At 40.6% G+C, this 25,489-nt stretch overlaps 2 protein-coding genes across 2 annotated transcripts; both read left to right on the forward strand.

Moving 5' to 3' along the window:
• The first annotated feature begins 1,041 nt into the window (after positions 1–1,041).
• Positions 1,042–4,130, forward strand: LOC108899640 (globoside alpha-1,3-N-acetylgalactosaminyltransferase 1-like). The gene is given in 4 exon segments (XM_018700188.2): positions 1,042–1,240; positions 2,043–2,105; positions 2,473–3,296; positions 3,298–4,130. Coding segments are annotated over 4 exon segments (1,056 nt in total). The 5' UTR covers positions 1,042–1,206; the 3' UTR covers positions 3,433–4,130.
• A 4,262-nt stretch (positions 4,131–8,392) lies between these two features.
• On the forward strand, positions 8,393–24,924 carry ell2 (elongation factor for RNA polymerase II 2). Its single transcript, XM_018700307.2, has 12 exons — positions 8,393–8,598; positions 12,102–12,149; positions 13,257–13,381; positions 13,495–13,658; positions 16,356–16,615; positions 17,063–17,187; positions 18,002–18,074; positions 18,157–18,847; positions 20,623–20,695; positions 21,025–21,196; positions 21,742–21,786; positions 21,911–24,924. The coding sequence occupies exons 1-12, from the start codon at positions 8,425–8,427 to the stop codon at positions 22,025–22,027; spliced, it is 2,067 nt and encodes a 688-aa protein (XP_018555823.1). The 5' UTR covers positions 8,393–8,424; the 3' UTR covers positions 22,028–24,924.
• The last annotated feature ends 565 nt before the right edge of the window (positions 24,925–25,489 follow it).

The raw sequence follows: 25,489 nt of genomic DNA on the forward strand, positions 1-25,489 counted from the left end.
CATATATCTAGGTGTGCTGGATGTGTAGCTCTAGGTATGTTAGTCTGTTGGTGGGTCCACCTCTTTGGTCCGGCCTGAAATATCAACAGCTATTGGAGGGATTGGTACAGAATTTGGTATAGATATTCATGGTGTCCAGAGGATGAATCCAACTAAATTTCATGATCCCCTTGGCTTTTCCTCTGATGTCACTAGAAGGTTGACATTTGGTTGGTAGAAGGTTGACATCATTTAAAATTGCTTGGCCATATCATCCAACCCTAAAATAGACACGCTTGTAATCATGAATTCAGCAAAATGAGAAAAACTCAAAAACTTAAGAAACTTGATCTTGTGGAGCTCAGCTCCCTATCCAGACTTTTTATTCATGTAAAACCGCCTTTGATACTATGTCTTTCCCATGTCATTTAGTATTCATACTGATAATAATGTTACATAGACTCGTAGCTTGATAAAAGATATTACCAGCACTTAAAAGTATGTTGTGTCTTGTTTACTGTTGAGATGCAATGCATTTTCCATTGTATTTCCTATTGAATGCCACCACCTTGTGGACAGCAGGAGTACAACACCCTGAGGTTTGGTTTAATACACATGTCTTTCTACTTCCTGCTTACTCTAGAGCTGTATTTTCAGAAAGGAGGACGAATGAAAATATGAGCATTAACTGAATCTTCTAAGAGTTTTTTTTTAAATTGCATCTATTGTCTAAAGTTTACTGTCATACCTCTAACATGTGCAGGAGTAAAGAATGCTAGTTCACTTCTGTGTTTGCTGTATTTCCAGTACTACTTTACTTTTTAAATCTTTTTTTCCTTTGTCCCTTTGACTGTGTCTTATCCTCTACTTCTCAACTCCTCCCATTCTCCCAGATTCCCCACACATCTGGCTGTCTTGGGTTTGCTCCAAAACTGAATACTGCAGAGGCTTAAGGGGGGGGGGGCAAGACGGAGGATTTGTGAAGAAAAGTGAGAGGAAAATATTATAAAAGCAACGTGAAGAGAGAGAAAGAGGGGGCAAGGTAAGAAACGAATCACTGGCGGAAGACAGTGAGTGAGTCAAGCAGCACATTTCCAGGAAGAGACAGAGTGGGTAGTAGAGAGACAGGGAGAGAGGGGCAGAGATTTATTTATTTATTTATTTATTTTAGCAAAAATAGTGGCCTCAGACAAAGATTTGTGTGTTTATCCATCTGCAGGTCACAGTATGGCGTTGTTTCCATTCTGCAAGACGCCCACAGGTCAGTATAACCTCAGCCATCTTCTGCTCCTGCCATATCTGGTTGTTTTCCCCACACTGATTTCTGACTGTTGTACTTGCACGCGCTCAGTGGAAGCTTTTTCGCTTGTAAGACAAGGAGATTCAGATTGAGCCAGCCGAGATGAAGTGCAGACACCAAAAATTCTTAAAGCTTTTAGAGGTTTTCTGAGAGCTATCTGATCCTCATTATTTGTCCAGGGAGAGAAAATAAACCCTTGATTATTTCTTGGCTGGTGAAAGAGCATGCACATCTCGTGAACACATGTGGAGAATATGATGATGAACTTCTATATTCACTCACATGTGCTTGTGTTTAGGTTCTACCTAATGCTTTGTGACTTTTGGATAAATACCAAATCTCTTCATAAATCTCTAACACCCATCGGACCAGTCTGCCCTCTGTTAGCTCTCTTTGATCAGTTAGATGACATGGTTTTATATTTTTCATCTTGTCTTTTTGCTAAACGTCTTCAGAATCTGAACAGGACCTCATGCACTGTGATGACCTACCTTACCTGGGCTATAGCATAAAGCATTTAAACACTGCAGAGATTACATTATTTGTGCAATCACAGGTTGCTACACTTCCAAAGTGAGATATTTCTTTAGCAGCACATTCTTTTCTTTCCCATGAGCTCAAGCCTTTCTTTCTTTCTTTCTTTCCTTTTTAACCTATCAGGGTTTAATATGACATATGCTTACTGGAAGAGTACAGAAACTGGTACTGGTTTCATGGTTTCATTAAATTTGCATGTGCATGTGTGTCTTTGTCCCTCACACAGGACAAGTCAGAGTGACCAGAATACAACTGGTCCTGTACTGTTTTCTCCTGTCTCTTATCATATGTAAGTGTACAGAAGAATTTATTCTACTCTAACTCTTTGTGCTGGGACACTAAGTGCACATGGAAAATTTTTCTTGTGGCCCAGTGAATATGAAACAGAATCTTGTTGTTTGAACTGCATGCTAAGTAGTTTCCATCCCATCATGTTCAGAAAGGTTTTTTTTATTTTTATTTATTATTTTTTTTTTGTATTTTGCATTTTGTCTTGATTGTGACAGATTATTATGCATATGCCTCTAAATACTCCAGACACAGACATATGGTGAAAGTTATTAAGTTTGAATAAGGTCAGTTCCTGCCATTTCTTCTAAAAAGAAACTGCTTTTGTTGTTGAAATAAAAAGAAAAAATCATGTTTTGCCTCCTCAGACTTCCTCCATGGACGTAAAGCTGCTGCCGGTGTAAAGTCACCTCATCCTATCTTTCATGCCTTGGGAAAGGATAGAGGAGGAATGATGACAGACATGATGGTTGTCAGGGCAGCACTGCCACAGACTCCTATGGAGACACCATGGGGTGCTCCTTTGGTTTGGGGTGACTCCCGCAACTCGGCCTGGCGCAGAGCTAAATTTGCACAACGGGGAATCCGCACAGGTCTGCTGGTCCTCGTGGTGGGATCTTACAGCCACTTCATCCGACGTTTCCTCTCTTCAGCTGAAACCTACTTTCTCCCTGGCCAGATGGTCACCTACTACATCCTCACAGACAGTCCCCGTTCTCTGGAACCCCCCATCGAGCTGGGGCCTGAGCGACAGCTGAAGGTGCTTCCTGTTGCAGAGCTGCCTGGGTGGGAGAGACTGGCCTATCGTCGCATGGTCCTGCTCGCCGATGCCATCAGAGAACCAATCAGCGGTGAGGTCGAGTACCTCTTCTGTGCTGACGTTGACCAGGAGTTTGTGGCCCCAGTGGGGGAAGAAATCCTAGGCGACCTGGTGGCCACGTTGCACCCAGAGCTCTATGGGATGCCCCGAAATGCATTTCCTTATGAAATCGAAGAAGTCTCGTCTGCTTATGTGGAGGAGGACGAAGGAGACTATTACTACACCTCCGAGCTGTATGGTGGGTTGGTTTCTGAGATGTACAGACTGGCTCGCGCCTGCTCCTTGCTCATTCTGCAGGACCAGTCCAATAGGGTGGTGGCAAGGGGCCTGGAGGAGAGCTACCTGAACCGCTACCTGATCGATCACAGGCCGAACCTGTGTGCTGTCACCGGAGTACAGCTGGTGGGATTCAGCCCTGGCTGCTGATGTGCCTGTACAGAGACTAGTTTCCTTGGGGAGGCAATGTGAGTCTTACGATAAGAAGGCAAGAGAGGAGCACAAATGTTGAATAAATATATATATATATGTAAAAATGTGGGATCGAAGGGTCCTGTTGGATAAATTCAAAAAAGTATCTAACTTCCACATGAAGGACTGCTGTTTTTAGAGTTAAATTCCGTTTGGAGAGGGTCAAACAGTAGTAAGTAGTGTTAGAACAGTACAGGAGCTGGAAGGAAAAGAAAAAGCACATATTCCAGTCATATTTATTCAATTAATAACTCTGAATTCTAATTCTAATAGCCAATAAATGCAGCCTGCAATCATGCACAAGCAAACTGCCCAATCTGCTCTCAATTAAAGACTCATTTGTGTGAACAGCACCTCTACGTGGCCGTTATCTCTTCCACAGCCGATGAAAACAAAATTGACCTGTCTCTTTAAACGAAGCACTGTCCTCTCCATTAATGTCAGCCTGGGGAGATACTGCTCCAGCAGCTTTGTGGTCAGCAGCGATAAGAGTCAACAGTGTAAGTGCACACTTTCCCCACAGCGGCCAATCATTAACTGGAAGGGCTGCTTTTTCAAGGTCTTTAAATACCAGGTGGAAGCAAAATGGATACAACGAGATGCTGTTTGAGCTTCAGCAAAAGCTAATGCAGTTTTGAAACTGGTGAAAGTGGTTCAGGATGTATTTCAATAATTTTCCATTAAAAACTTTTTTGTTTTACCCATGCATGAGTTGGAGTAAAAGGTAAACTTGTGTGACCTGGTGTCAATGGTTGTCATGTTGTCAGTGAGTCTGTCTCACTCTTTCTCCCACACACAGATACACACACACACAAACACACAAACACACTCCCACATCCACACTCTCTGCTTTCTCTTCCTCGTGTGCTGTGTTTTAATGGGAGGGTTAAGCAGCAGCAGATGTTTTTTTTCTCACTGCCAGACAGAATCTGTCCTCAGGGCCAGATCGCCACGTTGAGTGAAGTTGGGGGTGAACTTCAGATAATCTTCTGAAGCTCTGAATCTTCTTTTTTTTTTTTTTTTAACAAAAATCAAAAATGATCACTGTTTGTTATATACTTGTGCTTCTACAGACAGATTTCACATCAACTCAGCTTATTAAACTCTATTCAAATTTGAACTGAATTTCCCATTAGACTGTAACTTTCTGTCTCATAACACCTCACTTTCACATACTGTAACGGTGCACGCATATAGCTCAATACAGCTGCCATCTGCAGATGTCCCTAAACATCTGCTGTAGTTTTGTTAAGAATACCTCTGTCACTTATATACAGCATAAAAGCTTTTTTTTTCTTTTTTTTTCCCCTTTTTTTTTTTTTTTACATAGGCTGCGTGATCCATGCTGAGTACTCCTTTTCATTCTATAATGCAAAGCAGTTTAAAGAATTATTGGTTTAATCCCTGTCATGTGGTTTACTGGTGGTCAAGGAGTCTATTGGCAACAGCAACATAACCTAAGGCAGGGGAAGAGGCAGTATAGAAATCCTTAACATAAAAACATGTACACATGTAATCCTGTTTCTATGATTATCAGCCATTAAATTCTTGTGAGTTGGAAAATAACCCTTGCACAGATGAAGCACATCTTCACCTGTGCCCCAAACATGTGCTCCAAGTTAAACATTATCGTTTTCCTCTGGTCTACTTTAGTTTTTACTCATGTGGATGTGTCTGACGTGTGTTGATAATTGTCTGTGTTTATTCTGAATGCAAAAACAACATATTATTGACAGCCCTAAACCATCTGCTGCCGTGCTGACACTGAGACGTATTTAACTGTAGTGTTCGCTAATCTACAAACAACAACAACATGAATATGTGCTGTATGGGTAAGTACATTTACAAAGCAGTTTTAACTGCTTAACAGATGTGTAATTATGAGTTGAGTGATGCTAATGAAATATTGTGGCTAATGGGCTGCTCTGATAGACCATTAACCTGTCAGAATATAGTCAAATAGTAGGATGGATTTTCATCAATACAGTAGTGAAGGATGAGGCTATTCTGATTATTCTGTGACTAACATACTGTGATATCATATAAATTGATAGCAAGGGCTGCATAAACAAGTAGAGCAAGTCAAGGTGAGTTTACTTTTCCATTTAAGTCTCTGTGCTGTAAATCCCTTATGTGCACTGTAAGCAAATGAACATGGGGCCTACCTGGGAGCAATGTTCATATGGAGAAAAACATACAGTTGGTCGATTTTGGAGTCTCCAGCTCACCTGTCCTCCATGTGTCTGTACTGAAGGAGGAAGCTGGAGCATCTGGAGAAAATCCAGCCCAGGATGTTGCTGTGAGGCAACAGCTAATGAGCCACTGTGCCACTGCCATGCCTGCTTATTAGTGTCAATTACAGGTCACTTTCAGGTAAGTTAAACTGCTGGAGACTTTTGGATGATGGTGCAATTACTCAGTCACGAGAGGGTGTTGATAATTAAATTCCTCTTTACTTTTCCTGTGTTTAACCATACACAACAATTAGCCAATGTTTCAATATTGTAAATATGTTACTTACTAAGGTGAACTTTATTGTTGAAACAATTAAGTTCTCCAGCTATATTATATTGGTGTCTTATCTGCTACATCTATCCCACATCCAGCTGCACAGGTGATTTCATTGGTTCAAATAATAGCTCAACCCTTCCAACATAAGTTATACAGTGCGATGCTGGTGAGCATTTAACTGTTCAAACCCCAGGTGCCACTGAATAACCTAGCTATGAAACTGAAAGCGCTCAGTCTGTATCACTGCGATAAAAGTTTCCCATATTTGAATACAATGGTTTAAAACGTACATATTGTGCAAATACAGTCCCGACAAACTATTCAGCCCTTAGCAAATATCAGCATTAACAGCTTCGTGGCTTAACAGAAACATCTGAGCTTATAACCAGACACAGAACAGCAAATTTTGACCAAAGATTACTTAATTTACCTCATTAGCAAGAAAAATAAGCAGCTGGTGTATTCATTTTCATATATAAAGAACCACTGAATATTTACACTGGATGATAGAGACCTGACTAAGAGAAGACTTCAGTGGGGATGGGTAACACTGGTTGTTGGAGTTTACCTCATTAGCAATATGGTTAAGGATCACATGGGAAGCAACTTTAGATGTAAAACCTTCAAAAAGGAGTTATCTTTATCACTGCTACTGATTGTGGGCTCTAGGCTGCAGCCACTAAAACATGTGCCTCTGATTAGCACTAAAATTGGAGCCTTGCCAAATAATGCACCTATTAATGATTAACCTCTGTAGTCATTCAGAACAGCTTGTAAGGTAGAAGGTAACCCTAGTACTACACAGAACTGTGATGAAAAGTAATTTAGGAAGAAAAAAAACAGCGGGTAAGGAATAAGTGTGTAACATTTCCTCTATTAAACTATTAACTTTGTTTGATTTTAAATAATCATCAGTTTTCCTGGTAACACTCTTAAATAAGAGCCTCACAGTTAAGTCCTCTGTGGTCTTCCTGGGTTTAATGTTTAGCTTTAAACAAAGGATGTGCCATTTTAACCTATTCTTCACACTGTGCTCTTAAGCTTCCATCAGGTGACACCTTCAGGGCTTCTGTAAACACAGACACTCCAAAATCAATGAGTCCTGTCCACCCCAAAGGCTTCATTTAATTGTTTGCACAGCAGGCTACCTGTCTGACAAAGCAGTGTAGACCCTACCTCTGGAATTAAACAGACTTAAAATTTGAATGTATTTAAGCCAAGAGGAAGCACAATACGCAATACAGGAAAAGTAATGCACTGAGGCTGTTGGTGTTGGTGAGCAGATGAAGGGTACTATCAATGACATTAATGACTGCTGTGTCAGAATTCCACACAAGAACTGTATTAATATTTACGTTAGCTTTCTATTTGTGTGGAGCAGGTTATTTTTGATAAATAATAACACTTAGTTTATGGGTTGATGTGCAACAACTCTCTCTCTCTCTCTCTGTGTGCATGTGCGTGTGTGTGACACATCAGGGGGATGGGTGGGGTGAAGAGCTATGGTAATCTGCTGGATTCACACAGGCCTTTCCCCACCCTGCCCCAGGCTACACCACACCAAAACATGCTGCTCTAATCACCAGGTCAAGGGGACTGACACAGGGAGATAGTGGAGGTGCAGCTCACAGGGGGGGACATACGCTTGTGCCCATTATGCTGATGTCATGACATATCCCATATCATTAAAGGAACCAGATGAAAGATGATTATAGGCCAACATTCACAAAGTTAGTTAGCTGTATGCGAGATGACTCTGCCATTTTATGAGAATTTAGTCAATACAGGTGTGTGTAGTTCCAGAAGTTGTTAAAATACAATAGCATATTGCTTGGTTTCACTACTAATGAGCATTACTGATTATTTTTGTCAGTTCACAGTGTGTACAGTGTGTTTCTTTTATGAAATGGGGGGAACTTGTGCAGACAGTTTTGAATGTACTGTATATAGGCACAGTAGTTCACACTTATGGTACATATATTTAAGTTATGCTGATATTTATTACAGTGTCTGATAAACTGTATGTGAATGAAACTGAGTTAATGCTGCAGTAGAGTCAACAAAAGCTACCTTTAACAGTTTCACTGGGCTAGAATTAGTTCTACCATGTCAGCAAAACAGAGCAGGCAGAGGCAGTTTTGCCAAGAGGTAACTATGTGCCTGAGAGAAAGGCTCTGGGCTGACAGAGAAAGGGAAACTTGTTACTAGAATTTTTCTTCTAAAAACACTTCAAAACACCATAAATGAGCCCACACAGTCTTGGCTTTTGTAAATGCACAGCAGAAAAAAGGTGGGGTTATAGGGATAGACCTGCATGGTATACCTCTTAAGCACATTAATATTTTCTACTGATTTTTCTACTGAAACATTTCATGTATGCCATACTGTAAGCTGACTGTGACTGGAAAGTGAAAAACTTACAAGCTAACAAGTCAAGACCAATCCACTACAGTCAGCCCTGTAGGCACCAGCTGTAGTCCCTCCCAGGCCCACAGTGAGCACAGGGAGTCTGGGCTGCTAAATGCCCCAGCCTCAGAGGGACGATGGTGGAGGGCTGGTAAAGATGGCGGCGCTCTCCGAGGATGGGAGGTACGGATTAAATTGTGGCCAACAGAGCGCTGACAGAGTCACCGTATTGCACGTCAAATTGACCGAGACAGCACTGAGAGCGATAGAGAGCTACCAAAATTGTATGGTGAGTGAAACGGGTGTTTATTTAACTTCAAATAAGCTTGGGACTGTCGGGCTGACACGGCTTGTCTCAGCTGGGAAGCATAACTGCCACGCACAGCTAAAGCTACAAAGTTAGCTAAGCTGTTGACAGAGCGAGTTTCTGCTTGGTGGTTTCTTTAATTATATTAGTTTTATGTCATTGAATTAAAGAACTGGAGAAGATATATGAGACTTTAGCCTCATGTTCTGGCCAGGTTTTACGAACTGACAATACGTATTTAACGTAGAAAACCTGTAGGTAAAGTTAGACACTCTGATTAGCCAACGCTAGCACTACGTTAGTCTGAGCCTGTGCTGTGCTGGCCAGCCAAGTCCTTTTTTCCCCTGCCAAACTAACGTTACTTTGACCAAATTAGGAAAGTGGTAATTTCATATCGTCGAGTACACCCGTCACCAGACAGGTCTCATAAGCCGAAAGTTTAACTTAAAAGCTCAGTTAACTAACATGAACTTAAATTTCGACGAGGTTGTACTTAAGTTAGTGTAAGGGTGGAAATACTACGTTACGGATAAATTACGGCTAATGTAACTTTAGTATAAGTTAGTGGCGTTATTTAGAACATGTCGATGACTGGCCAGTTTAGCACATGGTTTAAAGTTAAGGCTAGTCCAAAATCTAACATCACAACCTGGCATGGTAGGGTATAAAGCCCCTACTCAGGTTTGTCACTTCATAGCTAGGTTTTTCTTCATTAGAAAATGTTGCAGTCAAACGAGCTGCCACACTGTAGCTGTACAGGATGTAAGCTAACTTTATGAGCAAGTGCCTCAATGGTTTACAAGACAAATATTTAATGTGGGCTTGTTTGATAAAGTGCTGAATTGTGCATGGGGGGGGGGGTAGGCCAGTAGTTACAAATATATGGTATCTGGTAGCGTTTTTGCTCAAAATGCAATATATTTTGAACAAAACCTTATACATATACTTTGCATTTTGTGCAAAATACAATGTATTCATGTACTTTTTAAGCTCTTGACAGTCAACTTCATGAAATGTACTGCCTTTCACCCCAGAGCTTGACACCACCAGCCACTGAGAAGCTAAGAAGAAACTAAGTGTGCTAAAAGGACACTGCATACCTGCACAGATTAAATATAACCTGTTAATCTCGAAGTGTACAAATTGTGTAATCTTATTGAGGTGCTGCACAGGTGAACTAATCTGAAGAGGTCTCTGCAGTCTTGATCTGACGGGCCCCTGAAGCCAAGTTACCTGACCTTAACTCTGCCAACAGTAACGCCATTACATAACACAGTGACTGGGCCTAGGTCTCAACTCAGGGCTGATGCACTGTAGCTTAGCATGGGGCAGTAGTGTTCAGAGGTCTCTGCAACTGCTTTTTATGGCACACGGTGCGTGTTTGTATGTATGTTGCACACTGCTCACACCCCTGTATGTGAAATTTTTGGTCTCTGCTAGCCCTTTATGACACGGCAGTTGCCTTCAGACAAATCCTTTTTTTGAAATGTGGACATAGAGCACGGTTTCAAATGATTATTTAGTCCGTTTCTGACCACTGGTGATCCGAGTCATCACTAAGTTGAGGGAATTCTTTTGTGACAGCCCATGCTACAACCTTATTGGATGTGGTAATGTTGGTCTGTACGCTGCATTGAACGGCAGCCTGCCATCTCTTGCTGACTGAGCAGCCAAAAACTGCCTGCTTTTTGTTTCTCTCTCCCTCTCAGTAATGTGTGTTGTAGCTCAACCAGTCATCGAACTATGGAAGCTGGCTATCTTTGTCTTTCTGTGGTGATGTGAAATGTGATCAGAACTGTGTGTGTGCATGTGTGTGCCAGAACTGGTTGCTGTCTGTGTGAGTCAGTATATGGATGGTGGGGGAGGGAGTCAGTCACTGGCTTGGAGTAGCTTAGCTTTAACAACCATGACATGGTTCTTTCACTCTGATTAAAAGCGTACATTTTATCCTGAATTATTCTGCATCTTGTTTTCATGTACGAGTTAGCAAGCATGTTTTCATGTCCAGGAATGTAGAGAAGCTGTTGTTAATGAGAATGCACGTTCCACTCAAACCAGTCGACACAACATTTCAGAAGTCTATGATCTAGCCAGCTGGTTCATCTGTGTGAGGACGCTGGGAGTCCTGTGCTCTCCTGTCCTAAGCTATACTGCACTAGAGCAGCCACTGCATAATTGTGGCTGTCAACTCCATTTTAAGTAGCCACCAACACAAACCTGCAAACCTACACAAGACAAAGACATTTCACAAATGCTCTCTTCAAAATATCTGCTGTTTGACTGTTGACCAAATTCCACCACTTGTGGCCAGATAAAAGCAAATATTTTTACCTACCTCCCACTTAAGAAGATACAGGTAAAGTTGACTCATATGCTATCTTTGTAGGTTTCAACTTAAAGGCTTTCAGACACTGAACCCAGTGTTAGCTGCTAGTGGTCCCGTCAGCAAGTACTTGTGGCCGACAGTCACCTCTGGTATCTGCAGCACCAGTAGTTTGGCCACTAGTTGGCCCTTATTGGTCATTTGTCCCATGGAACATAATAAATTGGCTTCTGCTCATTCATTTTGTTTTCCACAAGTAAAAGAGGACACGCTGACAACACCATTGCCAAGAAAAGTGAAACAAAACTTTACAGTGCTTGTCGTAGTGCATCAGACTATAACTGATTTATCACTTTGATTGATTGATGATTGATAGAAAAATAACAGCACAATTTTCTGATAATTAGTTAATCACTTAAGTCATTTTTCCAATAAAAATGCCAAAAGGTCCCCGGCACAAGCACCTCAGTTGTGAGGATTTGTTGTTGTTTTCTTCTCTTTGTATGATTGTAAACTGAAAATCTTTCGGTCTTGGAACTGGTAGTCAGACAAAACAATTTGACATCACATTTGACTTGAGAATTGTGATGGGCATTGTTATGCTATTTACAGACATTTTATTCAACACCAATCAACCAATCAATCCATTAATTGATAAACTACTCTGCAGAGTAATCATTCATGACAGCAGATCAAAGCAGAATTATTTGCAGCCTTGTATTAGACATATCCTCTATTCACATTCTTTGCATAACACAACATTGTTAACTGATTCACAGTCAGATGAAAATGAGAACGATTGTTTGCCTATCTGCAGTGCTGGCTCTTCGGGTTTTCTCTGTTGCATTAGGAAGACTGCCTAGTCATTTTATGTGAATGTCAGCTGTCAGCTAGCACTCAGCTTGAGTCTTGACGCTGTCTTTAGCTTTAGTCTTACATGCAACTTTTAACAGAACAGCCCTTGTCAGTACTAGTTAAGAGGTATGCTTGGTGTGAGAGGACCTCAGGGCTCTTCTGTTTCCAGTCGGAAAGTGTCAAAGTGTACATGTTCTACAGGTTCTACATCACTATTTCTCAGTTTTCTTTTCTTTTATTACCCTCTCAACTAGCATTGTTCTCCTAATGATGATAATATTAAACTGCTGTTCCTTTTCACTTTCAGAATGTACCTTCTTTGCGGCCAACAATACAATTCAAGGGACTCCAAGGGGTAAGTACCTTTTTTTTTCCCCTCATAAGATTTGTGTCAGATGAGTCATTGCATCCCAAATTCTGAATTCCCAATGTGGAATTAGATAAAACCCTAATTCTGTTTCAGGTTCTCATCAGCAAGCATAGTTATTTACATATTCATTTGTTCATTTACTGTTGTTGCTTGAATATGCTGAGTTGCATTCATTATTCATTGAAATGTGGCTACACAAGTGTCTTCGAATCAGTTAAACCACTTACTCTTGCTGACTTGGTCAAGTTAATCACCTACTTAAGTATCGCTCAGTTTACATTTTTCTATGTCACTATTATTGGCCCAGATCACAAGAGCATCAGTTGCATAGTTATAGAGTGATCATATTGTACAGTAATTATTGATATATTATTGTATAACTAGTGGTTATACAGTGATTACTGTGTAAGAATACAGTGCAAAATACAGTATAAAATACACAAAAACATATAGTCCCATGCTGAGGGTTATACATTCAAAAGAGGTTAGCATTTATTCAACAATTTAGATACTGCACAAGTTTTATATTGCTTAAAAAACATAATCATATAGATGAATAGAGAGAATTTGTGATTCTTATTTGATACAGACAGTGCACAATACACATGTAGTAGATTTTTAAAGCTAGTTTTGACATGATTTGTCTTATAAGCTTTGCTCTCTATGCAGACTGTTTTCTGAACAGTTCAGAGAGGTGACACTTGTGCACTGCTTGTAGTACATGATGCACGACTCACATACAGCCTCCCCTTAGCTGTTGAGGCCTCAGACACTTTCCAGTCTCATGCTAGCCCCCATGTTGTTCACATTAAACCTCATAGTTCAGATGCCCAGCTACCTCTGTACAGTATGTGCATAAGCATATAGTGAACTGTAAGGAGAAGCCTCAGGTACTATTTGAAGATGTTTCACCACAGGGTTGGTATATGGTATTTTTCTAATCATAAATTAACCATGTGTATTTGATCAACCTGCTCTCCTCAATTAATTCTCCTCAGACATTCAGGTGTGAATAGATGCTATGAATTATGTTGTCCATTTTTGTGTGATTATTATTATAATTTTTTTTTTTTTTTTTTTTTTTTTTTACAGCGCATTAAAATTCCTAAGACCAATTCCTCGTCAGACACCTTCAACAGTTTTGATTTCTACCTGTCTAATGTGGGCAAAGACAACCCTCAGGGAAGCTTTGAGTGCATCCATCAGTATGTGTCGAGGTAATGGTAATCACTGGTCAGCTGAATCAACTGTTGCTGTCTTACCACACTTTGCTAGAACGTAATCCCCCTCTGCCTCACATTTCTTTCTCACACTCCCTCTTTGTCTCCAGCTCAGGGGCCTCACACCTGGCATTGTTGGCGACGGTACAGGACAAGCTCACAGTGCGTGCCACCAATGACTCCTACCAGGTGACCCGGGAACGCATGACCCAGGCTGTGGAGGACACACGTGAACGTGGGACCAAAGTCATCAAGCCTGGGGGCCAGTACAGAGGTAAGGCCCTCACTGAGGTCTCCCTTATCTACAGCTGCCACAAAAAGATGCCAGGTTGTATCCCAGTACATCAGCGTGGCTTTACATTCTATCAGCACCTCTTCTCTCTTTTCAAACTCGGCCCCTTTTTAGGGACTGAATATGGTGAATGGTGAAAGCTGACAGCCTGACTCCATTCAAAGCCAGTATTGCAACTGACTGAGCCATTATGCCATCTCAGTCTTTTCCAGATTGCCAGTCTGACTGATAAGGGCCAAAGGTGGCAGATGAAGCTTTTTTCTGTTTTATTGGCACATAACCTGCTAAAATGATACATAAAGAGCTGAAGTGTCACAGTACAGCCTCTAAGTGCTACTTGTGTTTAGCACCTATCACTCGCAGCTGGTTGTTGCAAGACTTACTTTATATGTTTCCCTTATTTTTGATTAGCAAATGTAAACCAGTTGCGCCACTCAGTGCCTGGATCGGAGTCACACAAGCTAAACAGAAAAAGTAATCTTTTATAATCTATTTTGGCTTGTTACTCTCCGGCCTCATATGTCTTATCCAACTCAGTGCAGGTAGGGCAAGGTATGTGCAGCAAAACAAACTGCTGATATAATGTCATGTGTTTTTTTCCCCCTTTCCTTCCTTCCTCCCTTTTTTTTTCAGCATCTGTTTTTCAGTCTTAGCAGAAATTTGGTTTACAAACTCCCAATTACAAAACAAATCAGGCCAATTAATACAATAAAGACGAGACAGAGTAGAGAATAAAAAACTGGCCATGCCAGTGGAAGGAAACCACAAAGGAGGAGTGGTATCGTAAGTCTTTTACCACATGGAAGTGGTTTGGTTGTCAACGGCAGATCAAAGCAGAATTCAAAATATGTTGATGGTCTATTTTAATCACAACAACGGATGCATATATTATACCAGTTAAGTTAATAGGTTACAGTTATTGAAAACAGACTGGAACTAGAATGGCACTAGAGCACACAACTTGCCAAAGGCCAAAGAATCCTACACGTCTTTTTAGCTCTGAGAAACAAACAAAAGACAAAAGCGATTTATCTTGCAGGGGAATGTAAATGCCTGGGATTGTAAAATATTAACCTTTAAATTAGATTTAATGTTGATGTTTAAAGGACAGATATGAAGCCAACATCCTGACTATTTTAAATAATAAATAAATAAAAAAATCTCAAAAAGCCCAATAATGAGAAAATATGCAACCGAAATCTGACATTATTTGGATATGTGCTAAAGCAGGAAAAAAGCTCTCCAGATCCTCTCTGTTTTGATAATTGAGAATGAATAATAATAATAAATGAATAAATATATAATTTGAGCATTCTGTTTAAATTATTTATTTAAAATATCATGCAAAATCAGATTACCAGACAAATGAATATTGTGTTGTTTATGTCTTTTCTAGCAGTTGTAATGGCTGTTATTTATTTATTTTTTTTTTAAGGACAGAACTAGTTTGTTAGATCTAAATTTTCAGCATGAGTTAAAACCACCTCAGGCTTTTTCTGGGCTCTGGGGATAGATTTGCATACAGTGGCCCAGATAGAAACTGGGAAACGAGAGGAGCAGCAGAGAAAGGGGGTGGGACTGGAGTTTGTAGCAGCTGGTTTGGAGTGAGCACCCTATTAACTAATGCAAAAGGAGCCTTTACTTTCTGGTTCTCACAGTCTGTTAATTTCAGCTAACAGTAACTTTTATCAGCATTTTTATCTTTGTCTGTAGCTGCAAAATTGTTATTTAGAACGCTGTGGCATTTAATGTTCAAAGTTACCATACTCTTGTTCTCTATGTGTTCTTTGATGCAGACTTACTATTTCTGAGGGAGAAAACTTACTATTACTTAAGCTTTTCACATGCAGCAATCTGTCACTGGCCTGTTAGACAACACCAACTGTGTCAGCTTCTCACATTGCTCCCTAGTCTTGCTTTTTGACAAGGAGGGAGGGGGGAGTTTTTCCCTTTCTCTTCCTCTCTCTAACCTTAATCTCTTAAAGAGCTTTAGAATTTCATAATTACTGTGAAGCAGTATAGAGAAATGTGCAGGCACCCTGACTAAGCACATGGCTCAGCAACACAGAGCCAGAGGCGACTTGGATTCTAATCATCTAGACACTTTGATATAAATCAGTTTTTCAAACTGCTATAAGCTGCTACAGAGAACTACAGCCTAAAATAAAGTGTAGTTTGGTGGTGACTTGTATTTCTTGTGACTGACTCTTACATTAGGTCATTTTGGTACCTCTTTGCTTCAAAAACTGAAAAGGTAAAGGTAATTGGCATGACAAAAAGCAGGTGGCTTCTGCCTGACATTTAAATTGAAATATGATGAACTGCTCATTATTTTGCCTCTTGTAACCTTTAGATCCAGTTACCAAGGTTCATATGAAATTTCAACTTCCTCAGTCTGTCAGATATTCCTAGTATGTTTCATTGAGTTTCAGACTCTGGTTGTAGCTCATTTGCAAGCAGTTTCAGGCATGCAGTGTTTGTGGCTGTCTGAATCTAATTGCAGGAAAAGTTGTCTCTATTGAGGTGTGGTGCTGCAGAATGGCTGGGATCTTACTCCATATATCCTTAAGATCCCATTTTTCTGAGTTGAAGATGGGCTCTACAGGAGAGTTGTTGAGTAAATTCCTGCCATCATCTGTCAAAATTAAATTAAATACTGTCTTTACCCTCTGTCTCTAGGAAAGCAAGTCCATGTCCGTAAGCCTGCACTATCAACCCCAGAGGTGGCCCCAGAGCGCAAGCGCTCTACACCTATCAACCCAGCCAACACTATTCGTAAGTGCCTTTCCAATAACCCTGTGTCCCAGCGGCCATTCCGAGACCGCATCATCCACCTGCTGGCGCTGAAGTCCTACAAGAAGCTGGAAGTGCTTGGCCGTTTGCAGCGGGACGGAATCAACCAAAAGGACCGGAACTCATTAGGGACTACCTTGCAACAGGTACTGTAAGGTGTCTTGTGTTGTGCTTACATTGTCAGTATTGACAGAGTAACTTAGAGGAGAAGTGTCCTAGTGATCACAATTTACATGTCCTCTTGTTGTATTTACATGTCAAAATCCAGCAACAATAACATCAGCTTTTGCAAAAGCTGATATGTACGTCTTTGACATGTGTACCTGTGTTCTTCAGGTGGCTAATTTGATCCCTCTGCTCTTCTTAAACATGAGCTCGAGGTATACAAATCTGTCAGAGGAAATCCGTTTCACAGTATAAAGGCTTCATTCACTTATGAAAAAAAAAAAGCTGTGTAATCGTTAAACATTATTTGCGTGCACAGATGTTTGGCCAGCACAGGAAATGAGAAGTTTCTATTCCTGTTCTATAGGTGACATGCTGTCATAGTTTAACTTCGAATCTGTGTCTGTGTGCCTGTGTGTACAAAACAGGTAGCAAACCTGAACCCAAAAGACAACACATATTCATTGAAGGACTTTATTTATCGTGATGTCCAGCGAGACTGGCCTGGCTACTCTGAAGATGAGAAGTCCCAGGTTGAGTGGATCCTGACTCGGTAAAGAAACTGCATTTTCTTTTTTTTGGTGTACTATTAAGTATTCCTATTAGTTTAAAATGATATTCTTTCTTTAGAAAATAAATATTTTTTTGTGCAAAACCCCTTCCTTATAACCTGTGAGAAAAGACTAATTTTGAGTTAGGTTTAGTAGTTGATATGATGTTTTGATGTGCGTTTGTTTTTCTCTTCTGCACTGAAAACCTGTTACACACTGAAGAACATTGTATCACACATGAATTTAAGATTACCATATCTGTTGTTCTCTGTAAAGGAGAAAACGTCATAGTATTAAATACCACCTTTCAGTATGTTAATAGAATAGTTCAGGATTTTTTAAGTCTGTCAGCAGCACATGTAATAGACAAGTAGGTTTTATTTTTACAGCAATATATCCTTTCTTCCATAATAAGCCATAAAGTATACAGTTAAATATAATCTCCACACAATTCATTGGAGATTAAGTCTTAACAAATGTGTGAATGTGAATTTCATTTCCTTCCTCATAACACATTTGCAAAGCAGATTCTTTTCAGTGTTTAAAATCATTCATTGTTTACATACACCTTTGCTAGCTTGCAGTCTTCTTTGCATTTGTCACGCTGTGGCTGGCCACTACAAGGAAAGTGTATATGACTGTGAAATTAATAACCTCTTGTGCCCTACATGAGCTGTGAGTTAAAAAATAGTGACACTGCACAGTTGCAAACAATTGCTTTAATATGAGTAAGAGTCATTCAGCACTAGGCCCTAATGTGTCCTTTCTTTTCTTTTGCACTTTGGCACTGACACCACTCTTTCCCTTCTTTAACAGCAAATTAGGTCTTCCTACTGAGACACTCTCATCAAGCAGTTCTCCCAAAGACAGTGTCCCCACATCCCCCCAGGTATCTGAACAATACACATTATAACATATACCCATCAGTGAAGAATGCAATTTTCAGCTAAACCCTGGATCCTTTCTTACAGAAGCGCCAGCCAGACTTTGACTTTATTGATCCTTTGGCGCCCAAGAAAGCCCGCATATCGCACCTCAGCAATCGAGGGCCAGCCGCATCTTCCTCATCCTCCTCCTCTGACCGCCATGAGGACGAGGGCAGCCCCAGCTCTAAACGCTCGTCCCTACCCTCCAGCGTCACCTCTGGCCCTCCCACCCATCTCCCCATCTCCTCCCACCCTCCCGCACCCTCTCACCAGCAGCCCAGCCCAGCCTCCAACTCCAACTCACCCAGCACCCCGGAGGGCTGCGGCACCCAGGACCTGCCCATGGACCAGAGTTCCTCCTGCAGAGACCCTTCACCCAGCCCCTTCTCCTCCGACAGGACCCTGCAGGACCGTTTTCGGCACCCTTTCCCGGTGCCCAGACCAGCGTCCTCCCCGAGCCCTCCTCCCCCTCCTCCTCGCACCTCACTCTCGGTTACCTCCACTGTCATCACCAGCCCCCCTTTGCCCAGCAGCACCAACAAGAAGGTCAAAAAGAAATCCAAGAAGCACAAAGATAAGGATCGGGAGAAGGAGAAAGGGAAACGGACGGAAAGAGGCAGCAGTAGTCCTCCCAGTGTGGCAGAGAGGGCTGTGGAGAGTCGTAAAGCCAAAAAGAGGCGCAGTGCTGAGGAGGAGAAGAAGGAAGTTATTGACAAAAATCCTCACAAAGATCAAGGTGTGTTTCTGTCTTGTTACCATACATCTCAAGACTTTTTTCATTGCAAATTCAGTCCATTTACTGCTTTGCACACAACCTCAAATTACCATCAGCCATTTCCTAGCCTGCACATCAGCACATAACCTTTTGTAAAGTTATATTTTTAAGTTGTTTCATCAGTGTCTGGTCAGTTACTGATAGAGACGTCTTTTAAAGATGTATTTATATATATTGTATATTTACAATGAATTGAATTAACTATATGTAACTATATTATTAACTATATTCCTATTGTCAAACATACAGAGAATTAACAGCAATACTAGGGAGCATTTTAACCTAATGTAGCTAATTGTTCAGCCTGTACTTGTCTAGCAGGAGCAGATAACTGTTAGCGAACAAGCTCTAATAAAAAATAAAACTCAGTGAACTCACTTGAATAAAACAAAGCTGGTGTTGATGTTTTTAGTAACACCTGTGCTTTTCCTGTTATAACAATAATAAGTCAGATGTCTGCTGTGGAAAAAAAGGTCTGTGGTTGATGCTTAAGTAGAGAAGTCTTTGCTAACATGTAAGCCATGGAACTTAAAATTGGTATAATATATCAAGGAAAAATCAAACCAGGATTTTAAATGACAAGGAAACTTTGATGTACTGAGACATCGGGGGAAACGCTAGCAGAAAGATGTCCATATTCTTAAAGTCAAACTTGTCTCTGTCTCTGCAGCATAATTGAAATATGGGGCAAGCAAAAATACATGGAAATCCAGATTAAATCCAACTTTGAGAACTCTGCTTCATTAACAACTATAAATGTGTGTTTGTGAGAAAGCGAGAGAGTGTATAGATACACTAATTCAAGCAGCATTGACATGTCTTGTGACTGACATGCGTCCTCGGTCCAAGTTTCCAGCCAGTTTATCTTTCAGACTTTGGATTGCTCCTCACTGTGTTTCAGTGTTTATCTCTTCACTGTCTCTCACAGCCCAGCCAGCCGCACATAGTTTGATCTTTGATTACACTGATACACTGGATTTTGCCTGAACATGTTGAGGCATTGATCTGACCTTGTCTTCATTCTGTGGTCTTTTGATCTGGTTGACCTGTTGTGGTTGTCAGCCAAACTGTGTGTTTTTTTTTTTTTTTTAATGCTGCTGTTTTTGCAGATCGTACGGTCTGTTCCCTGTTGGGTTTGACTACACTTGTGGTGACAGTTGATTTTGGGTTTCACTCCTCAAAACAGTCATTGACTGTTGGGTTGTAGCAATATATTTAACTAAAGTGTGTCTAATAAAAACCAGAAAATGTACCTGCATATCTACACCCACAAACAAAACAGGATAGATATGCTTGTAGGAGCTTAATAATAGTGGATTGGAGTCCTGTTATTAGGTTTAATAACTGCTAATAAGCCAGGAGCTCTTATTATTGGCATTTCATTTGGAATAATTTGCTGTGTGTTTTTTAGGTGTTAGCCTATTTGGCAAAAACAGCGGATTTCATCGAGTAAAAACCAATATGTAGGAAATTATATGCAGAATACAGAAGAAAATGCATCTGGAAAATTTAAAGGAGCATCCTCTTTTAAACTTTTCTTAACCTTTCTTCTTCTTTTCTTTCATATGTTTTGGAAAGTAGTTTTCCATCCTTGTGACACTTCATGATAAGTACAAATGATACATTTTCCATTTTGGCTTTAGGCTGTGTTAATCATACAGCTATATACGGTTGTCCATCACTGCAGCAGTGCTGATACTGGATTTACCTTGTAACACGTTGCTCTTTTCTCTCAGACTCTTCAGATAAAGAGAAGCCAGTCCAGTCTACTGAATTCTCCTCCACAATTGAGATGCCAGACTATGTAGTGTGAGTATCCCTGATATACCTTCAGTGTGACTGTCTTCACCTTATCTAATTTCTTCTCCACAGCACAATATGAAAACACACATTTTAAAATATTTGACTAACAGGACATTGAGAGCAGCAACAAACTTGAAAATTACGACACAGGAAATACAGCAATAAGGAAAAATGTTTTGTACTTTCCACGTCATCAGTAATAAGAGCAGGAAACATGTTATCTTTTGCATATCAGAAGTGAAGTGCTGTCTGCATGTGGGTGAACAGATTGTTTCTGAATACTAATTGTGGAGCATGTTTTTTTTAATGGAGTTTAAATTCTTCTGTGTTTTCAGGAAGTACATGCCGTTGGTGTCCATGGACCAGCGGCAAAGCTACAAGGATGACTTTAATGCAGAGTATGATGAGTACCGCCTGCTGCACGCCCGTGTGGAGAGCATCACCCGCCGCTTTACCCAGCTGGATGCTCAGTGCCGGAAGCTGGCACCTGGCACCAAAGAGTACCAGGTCATATTGAAATACTTAGCTTAAATGCACTGTACTGTATGACCTTAATGGAACATTTGTAGCAGCTTTGTTATCTTAAGACAACACATTCCGTCTTTGTCCTGAGCTCTCAGATGAGAGTCGTAGTTGTAAGACATTATGCTTTATGTGACTTTTTCATATTTTGCTTGTCACACTTTTACCAGTGTTCCAGGTAACTCCCACAGAATGTGATGAAGCATTTGGCTTAAGGCCATTCAGAATTTTTTATTAGTACACTGGTGTCGATTTGTGGCGCTACACAGGAGGCAGGAAGTGAAGGAAGTTTCTTTTTAATTATCAAGAAAAATTATGAGAGCTGCTACCATTCCACATCTGTTCCTTGACACACTTGTTCAGGGTGCTGCTACTGTGCCAAGTTTCCACATAGAGCTGTAGTGTTTTGGTTTCTGCCTGTTTACAAAATTAGAAAATACAGAGTGTGCTATTTGTTTTTTATAATAGTTATATATGATGAATTAAACATGCACATCTAGTAAACACAATTTTTATTTTCAATTTTACAGAAGGTGCAAGAAGAGGTCTTGAAAGAGTACAAAAAGATGAAACAAGTAAGTAGTTGCATTAGACGCCTGTATACAGGTGTATACAGACTTCACTTGACTGTCTGTTTGCCATCAGTTTTTGTTGGGGTGATAGCTGTAGTCTGATGTTATGTTCATGTTTGTTTTACAGCACAGCCCCAACTACCATGAGGAGAAACAGCGCTGCGAGTACCTGCACAACAAGTTGGCTCACATCAAGCGGCTAATAGCTGATTTTGACCAGCGCAGAGCCCAGTCCTGGTGCTGAGAGCTGAGAGCACAGCACACAACATCTTCACTAATCAGTATTGAGAAAGGAGTGTCGAACCAGGAGGGGGTATCCAACTGGCTCTTATTTATTAACACCCCTTCAGTTACTGCCTCGACAACATGCCCCCACCCCACCTCACTCCCCTTCCTTCCTTCCCTCTTCATTCTCCCCCCTCATCCTTATTCATTCCTTTCCTTCTTTTCCAATCTTTGATTCCACAGGCTTCATCGTCGCCTGCAATCTCAAAAAAAAAAAAAACAACAAAAACTCACTTTGACTTTTTACCCCCATCTTTCGCTTTCTCACTGAGTTCCCGTGGAATTTCATACCACTGGATCAGTGGAAAGAGCTGCCTGCATGTGGGTTTGGGGGAGAAAAAAAACATCAAAAAACTTCAACTCTTCTAACTTTTGAAGGACTTATCTTGAGGCAAAAAAAGAACAAAAAAAAGTATTTTTGAGCATCAGAGAAAATATTAACACATATTTAAGTAAAAGAAAAAAAAGAGGGAGATCTATTTATTTTGGGACTCGTAGTGCAGAAGAGGAGTCCGCAGATGATATATTGTTTAACTTTTCTTGAAAACAATGCAAAAAAAATTACAGCGGCCTTATGTGTGTCAGCTATTTTGCACGCAAAATCCATTAAGTCCTCTCATTTGGCAGAGACGTCTCTCCTGACTCCTTTCCTCTCTTTTCACACAAAACTGTACTGGATAACACTGCTTCAACAAATTGCTGTCATTGCTGAGTTTGACGCTGAAGAGGAAGGAAATGAGACAGGAAGGAGAAATCACTCGAGCTGACTGAGAAACAAAAACATTATGTGTGCATGGATTGTAAATTTAGTTGTAATGACCACATGGGGTGGTGAGGGTGGGATGAATTAATGGAGTATGACCCCAATCCTCCCCACACTCTGACGGGAGGGGGGGGGGGGGGGGGGGCAGTATTCCCCGCTCCAGTAGTGTTTAATGTTAACGGTGCATTATGGGTGCCTTAAGGTGTTTACACTCGCACACGTCAAGTTGGGCCGAGCCTTAAGGGGCCACAGGCTACACAAAGGAACTACAACTGCCTGGAAACAGGTTGTGTGTGTGTGTGCGTGTGTGTGTGTGCGTGTGTGTGGATGTCTGAGCAGAAGAGAAAGGAGTGTTACAAACTGTACGAGTGTGTGTGTGTGTTTGTATAGTTGTGCATTATGTGGAGTGACAGGTGAAAGGAAAAAAAAAAAAACAAATGTGGGGGGAAAAAAAAGTGAGAAATATGAAAAACAACAAAAAAAAAGCTGCTATAGTGTTTGACCAGCCAGAGCACTCAGGATTAGCCTGGCTGGAGTAACAGTACCTGATCTTAAATGAAGAGATGTAGAGGATCCTTATCTTCCAGAATGGTTCATCTCTAAACCCTGAAAAGGACTGCGCCCACCTCTTCAGCTTTTGTCCTGCAGCAAACAGTCTGTGTTTCTGTATTAGAGGGAAGCAAAAACTTGCCATCCACCAGAGGACTAATCTGTATTACAAATGTATTTGACTCTGAGTTTGAGTTCTGAAAGGTTTCAGAGTAATTTTTGTTTTTTCCTCCAAAATTAGATACCGATTTAGTTCGAAGGATGGATGAATGGCTTCTATATTAAATCTTTATTTCAACAAGGGAAAATTTGTTTACAAACCTGTGTTAGAGTGTTTGCCAAAATATTAAAGACTTTTCTGGTCCAGCATCTGTGGAGTAAAATTCCTGATTGGGGCTTCATTTTAGGAGACATCAATACTGGAATATATGTTTCCTTAAGTGATAAAGTAAAACACCCTTAACATTTGGGGATGTCAAAAAGGAACTTAGCCACTGTGCCCCTAGAAATATCCACAATTAAAGAGCGTTGACTACATGTTTGTAGTGGTCAGCTCCTTCTCAGCAGTCCTAGTATAAAATATATTCAGCGAGTGTGGACATGTAAGAGGCTGCGTCCTGTACTGGGGAGAATGTGGCACCATTTTTTTTTTCCACCAAAAATATAATTATTGGGTCCTGTGGGTTGCGGAGTGGGGCCTTCATGGATCTGGCTTGCTCTAGTGCATCCCACAGATACTGGATCAAATTGGGATCTGGGGAGTTTGGAAACCAGATCAACACCTTGGGCTCTTTGTTGTGTTAGTTGAGATAATTCTAAGCAGTTTTTGTGGTGTGGTGGGAGCACTGTCCTGCTGGGGAAGATAATAATTAGTCAAGTTAATATTGGCCAGGCCCATTTCACATGTATTTTGGTTGTGGCATTCTGTCAGATAGTCAGTCTCTGCAGTAGACTGGCTGTTTTGGTCGACTGTCAGAATCAGGTTAAACATAATTACAAGCTGGGTTTAACTCGCTTGTTGTCGCTCAAGTTATTTTGGACAAAAAAATCAGCACTTGTGTTTCGGAGGTGTCACAACAGCAGATAAAAAAATGTCCGCAAGGGTTCAGACTCTAGATTTACAACTACTATGGCTGTGGGCCACAGGGTCTGGTTTTTATTTTTATCTTTTTCTGGTATATTTTTACACTTATCCCTTGCAATCATTACTTCCCAGAATTCAGAAAGTCCACACTTAAGGGTCACTCTGACAAAGTGTTGTCCGTCACTTTTGTCATCCTCTCAGCCTTCCAAAGATTTATGTCTTTACTGAAAACAGCTTTACTGGTGTTTGGTCTGAACAACATAAATCAGTCTGAAGTGACATCATAGTGGAAGCGATGGGAGAAGAGTGTTGATAAAGAGTCTTAATGAGGAAGTGACAAAGTAAAAAAACATGCCTCGATTTGAGAAACCACTGAAAATCAAGTGAATTTTGAGTGAAATCTGATCCTTCCCAGCTGAAAATGTACAAGTCATTTCAATAAAAAAAAATCTCAAGTTTACCTTGAAAATGTCATTTCTTTTAAGTGATGATGCATGCATTTGTGTTGTGTTGTTTTCAAGCAGTGGATGTGATCAAAGCTGTCTCATAAAATACAGCAAGATTTAAATGAGCAGGGGTCGGTAGTAAGTGTTGCATCTGAGACTGATGTCCTGATTACTGAGTAGTTCCAGAAAAAGAGAAATGTGTTGGATTAAATTTAATCACAACATAGACATTGTTCTAATAAGCACTTTGGGGAGGTGCTTTTCTTTGTTCTACTTTTATGTTGCCTAAGGGAAATCTGAAACTTTGAGCACTGATACTGATGGGAGAAGACATTAGCTCATAAAATGCTGATGTACAGGATAAAACCTAGGACAGAGCAGATGCATCACTAATCATCACTCTATGACATGATTAAAGTAATTTATCCAAATCATGAATTGACATCTAATACACAGTGTCTGTTCAGTCTTGCACACAGCATCAGCAGTTATGTTACAATTAGAAATTGTATTACATTTCTTAATTTAACCAGGTTTGGCTCAGTCATTAGTATATGATCCTACCTGGGCCAGTTCTGG

Source organism: Lates calcarifer, linkage group LG12 (assembly GCF_001640805.2).
Source record: "Lates calcarifer isolate ASB-BC8 linkage group LG12, TLL_Latcal_v3, whole genome shotgun sequence".
NCBI lineage: Eukaryota > Metazoa > Chordata > Actinopteri > Centropomidae > Lates > Lates calcarifer.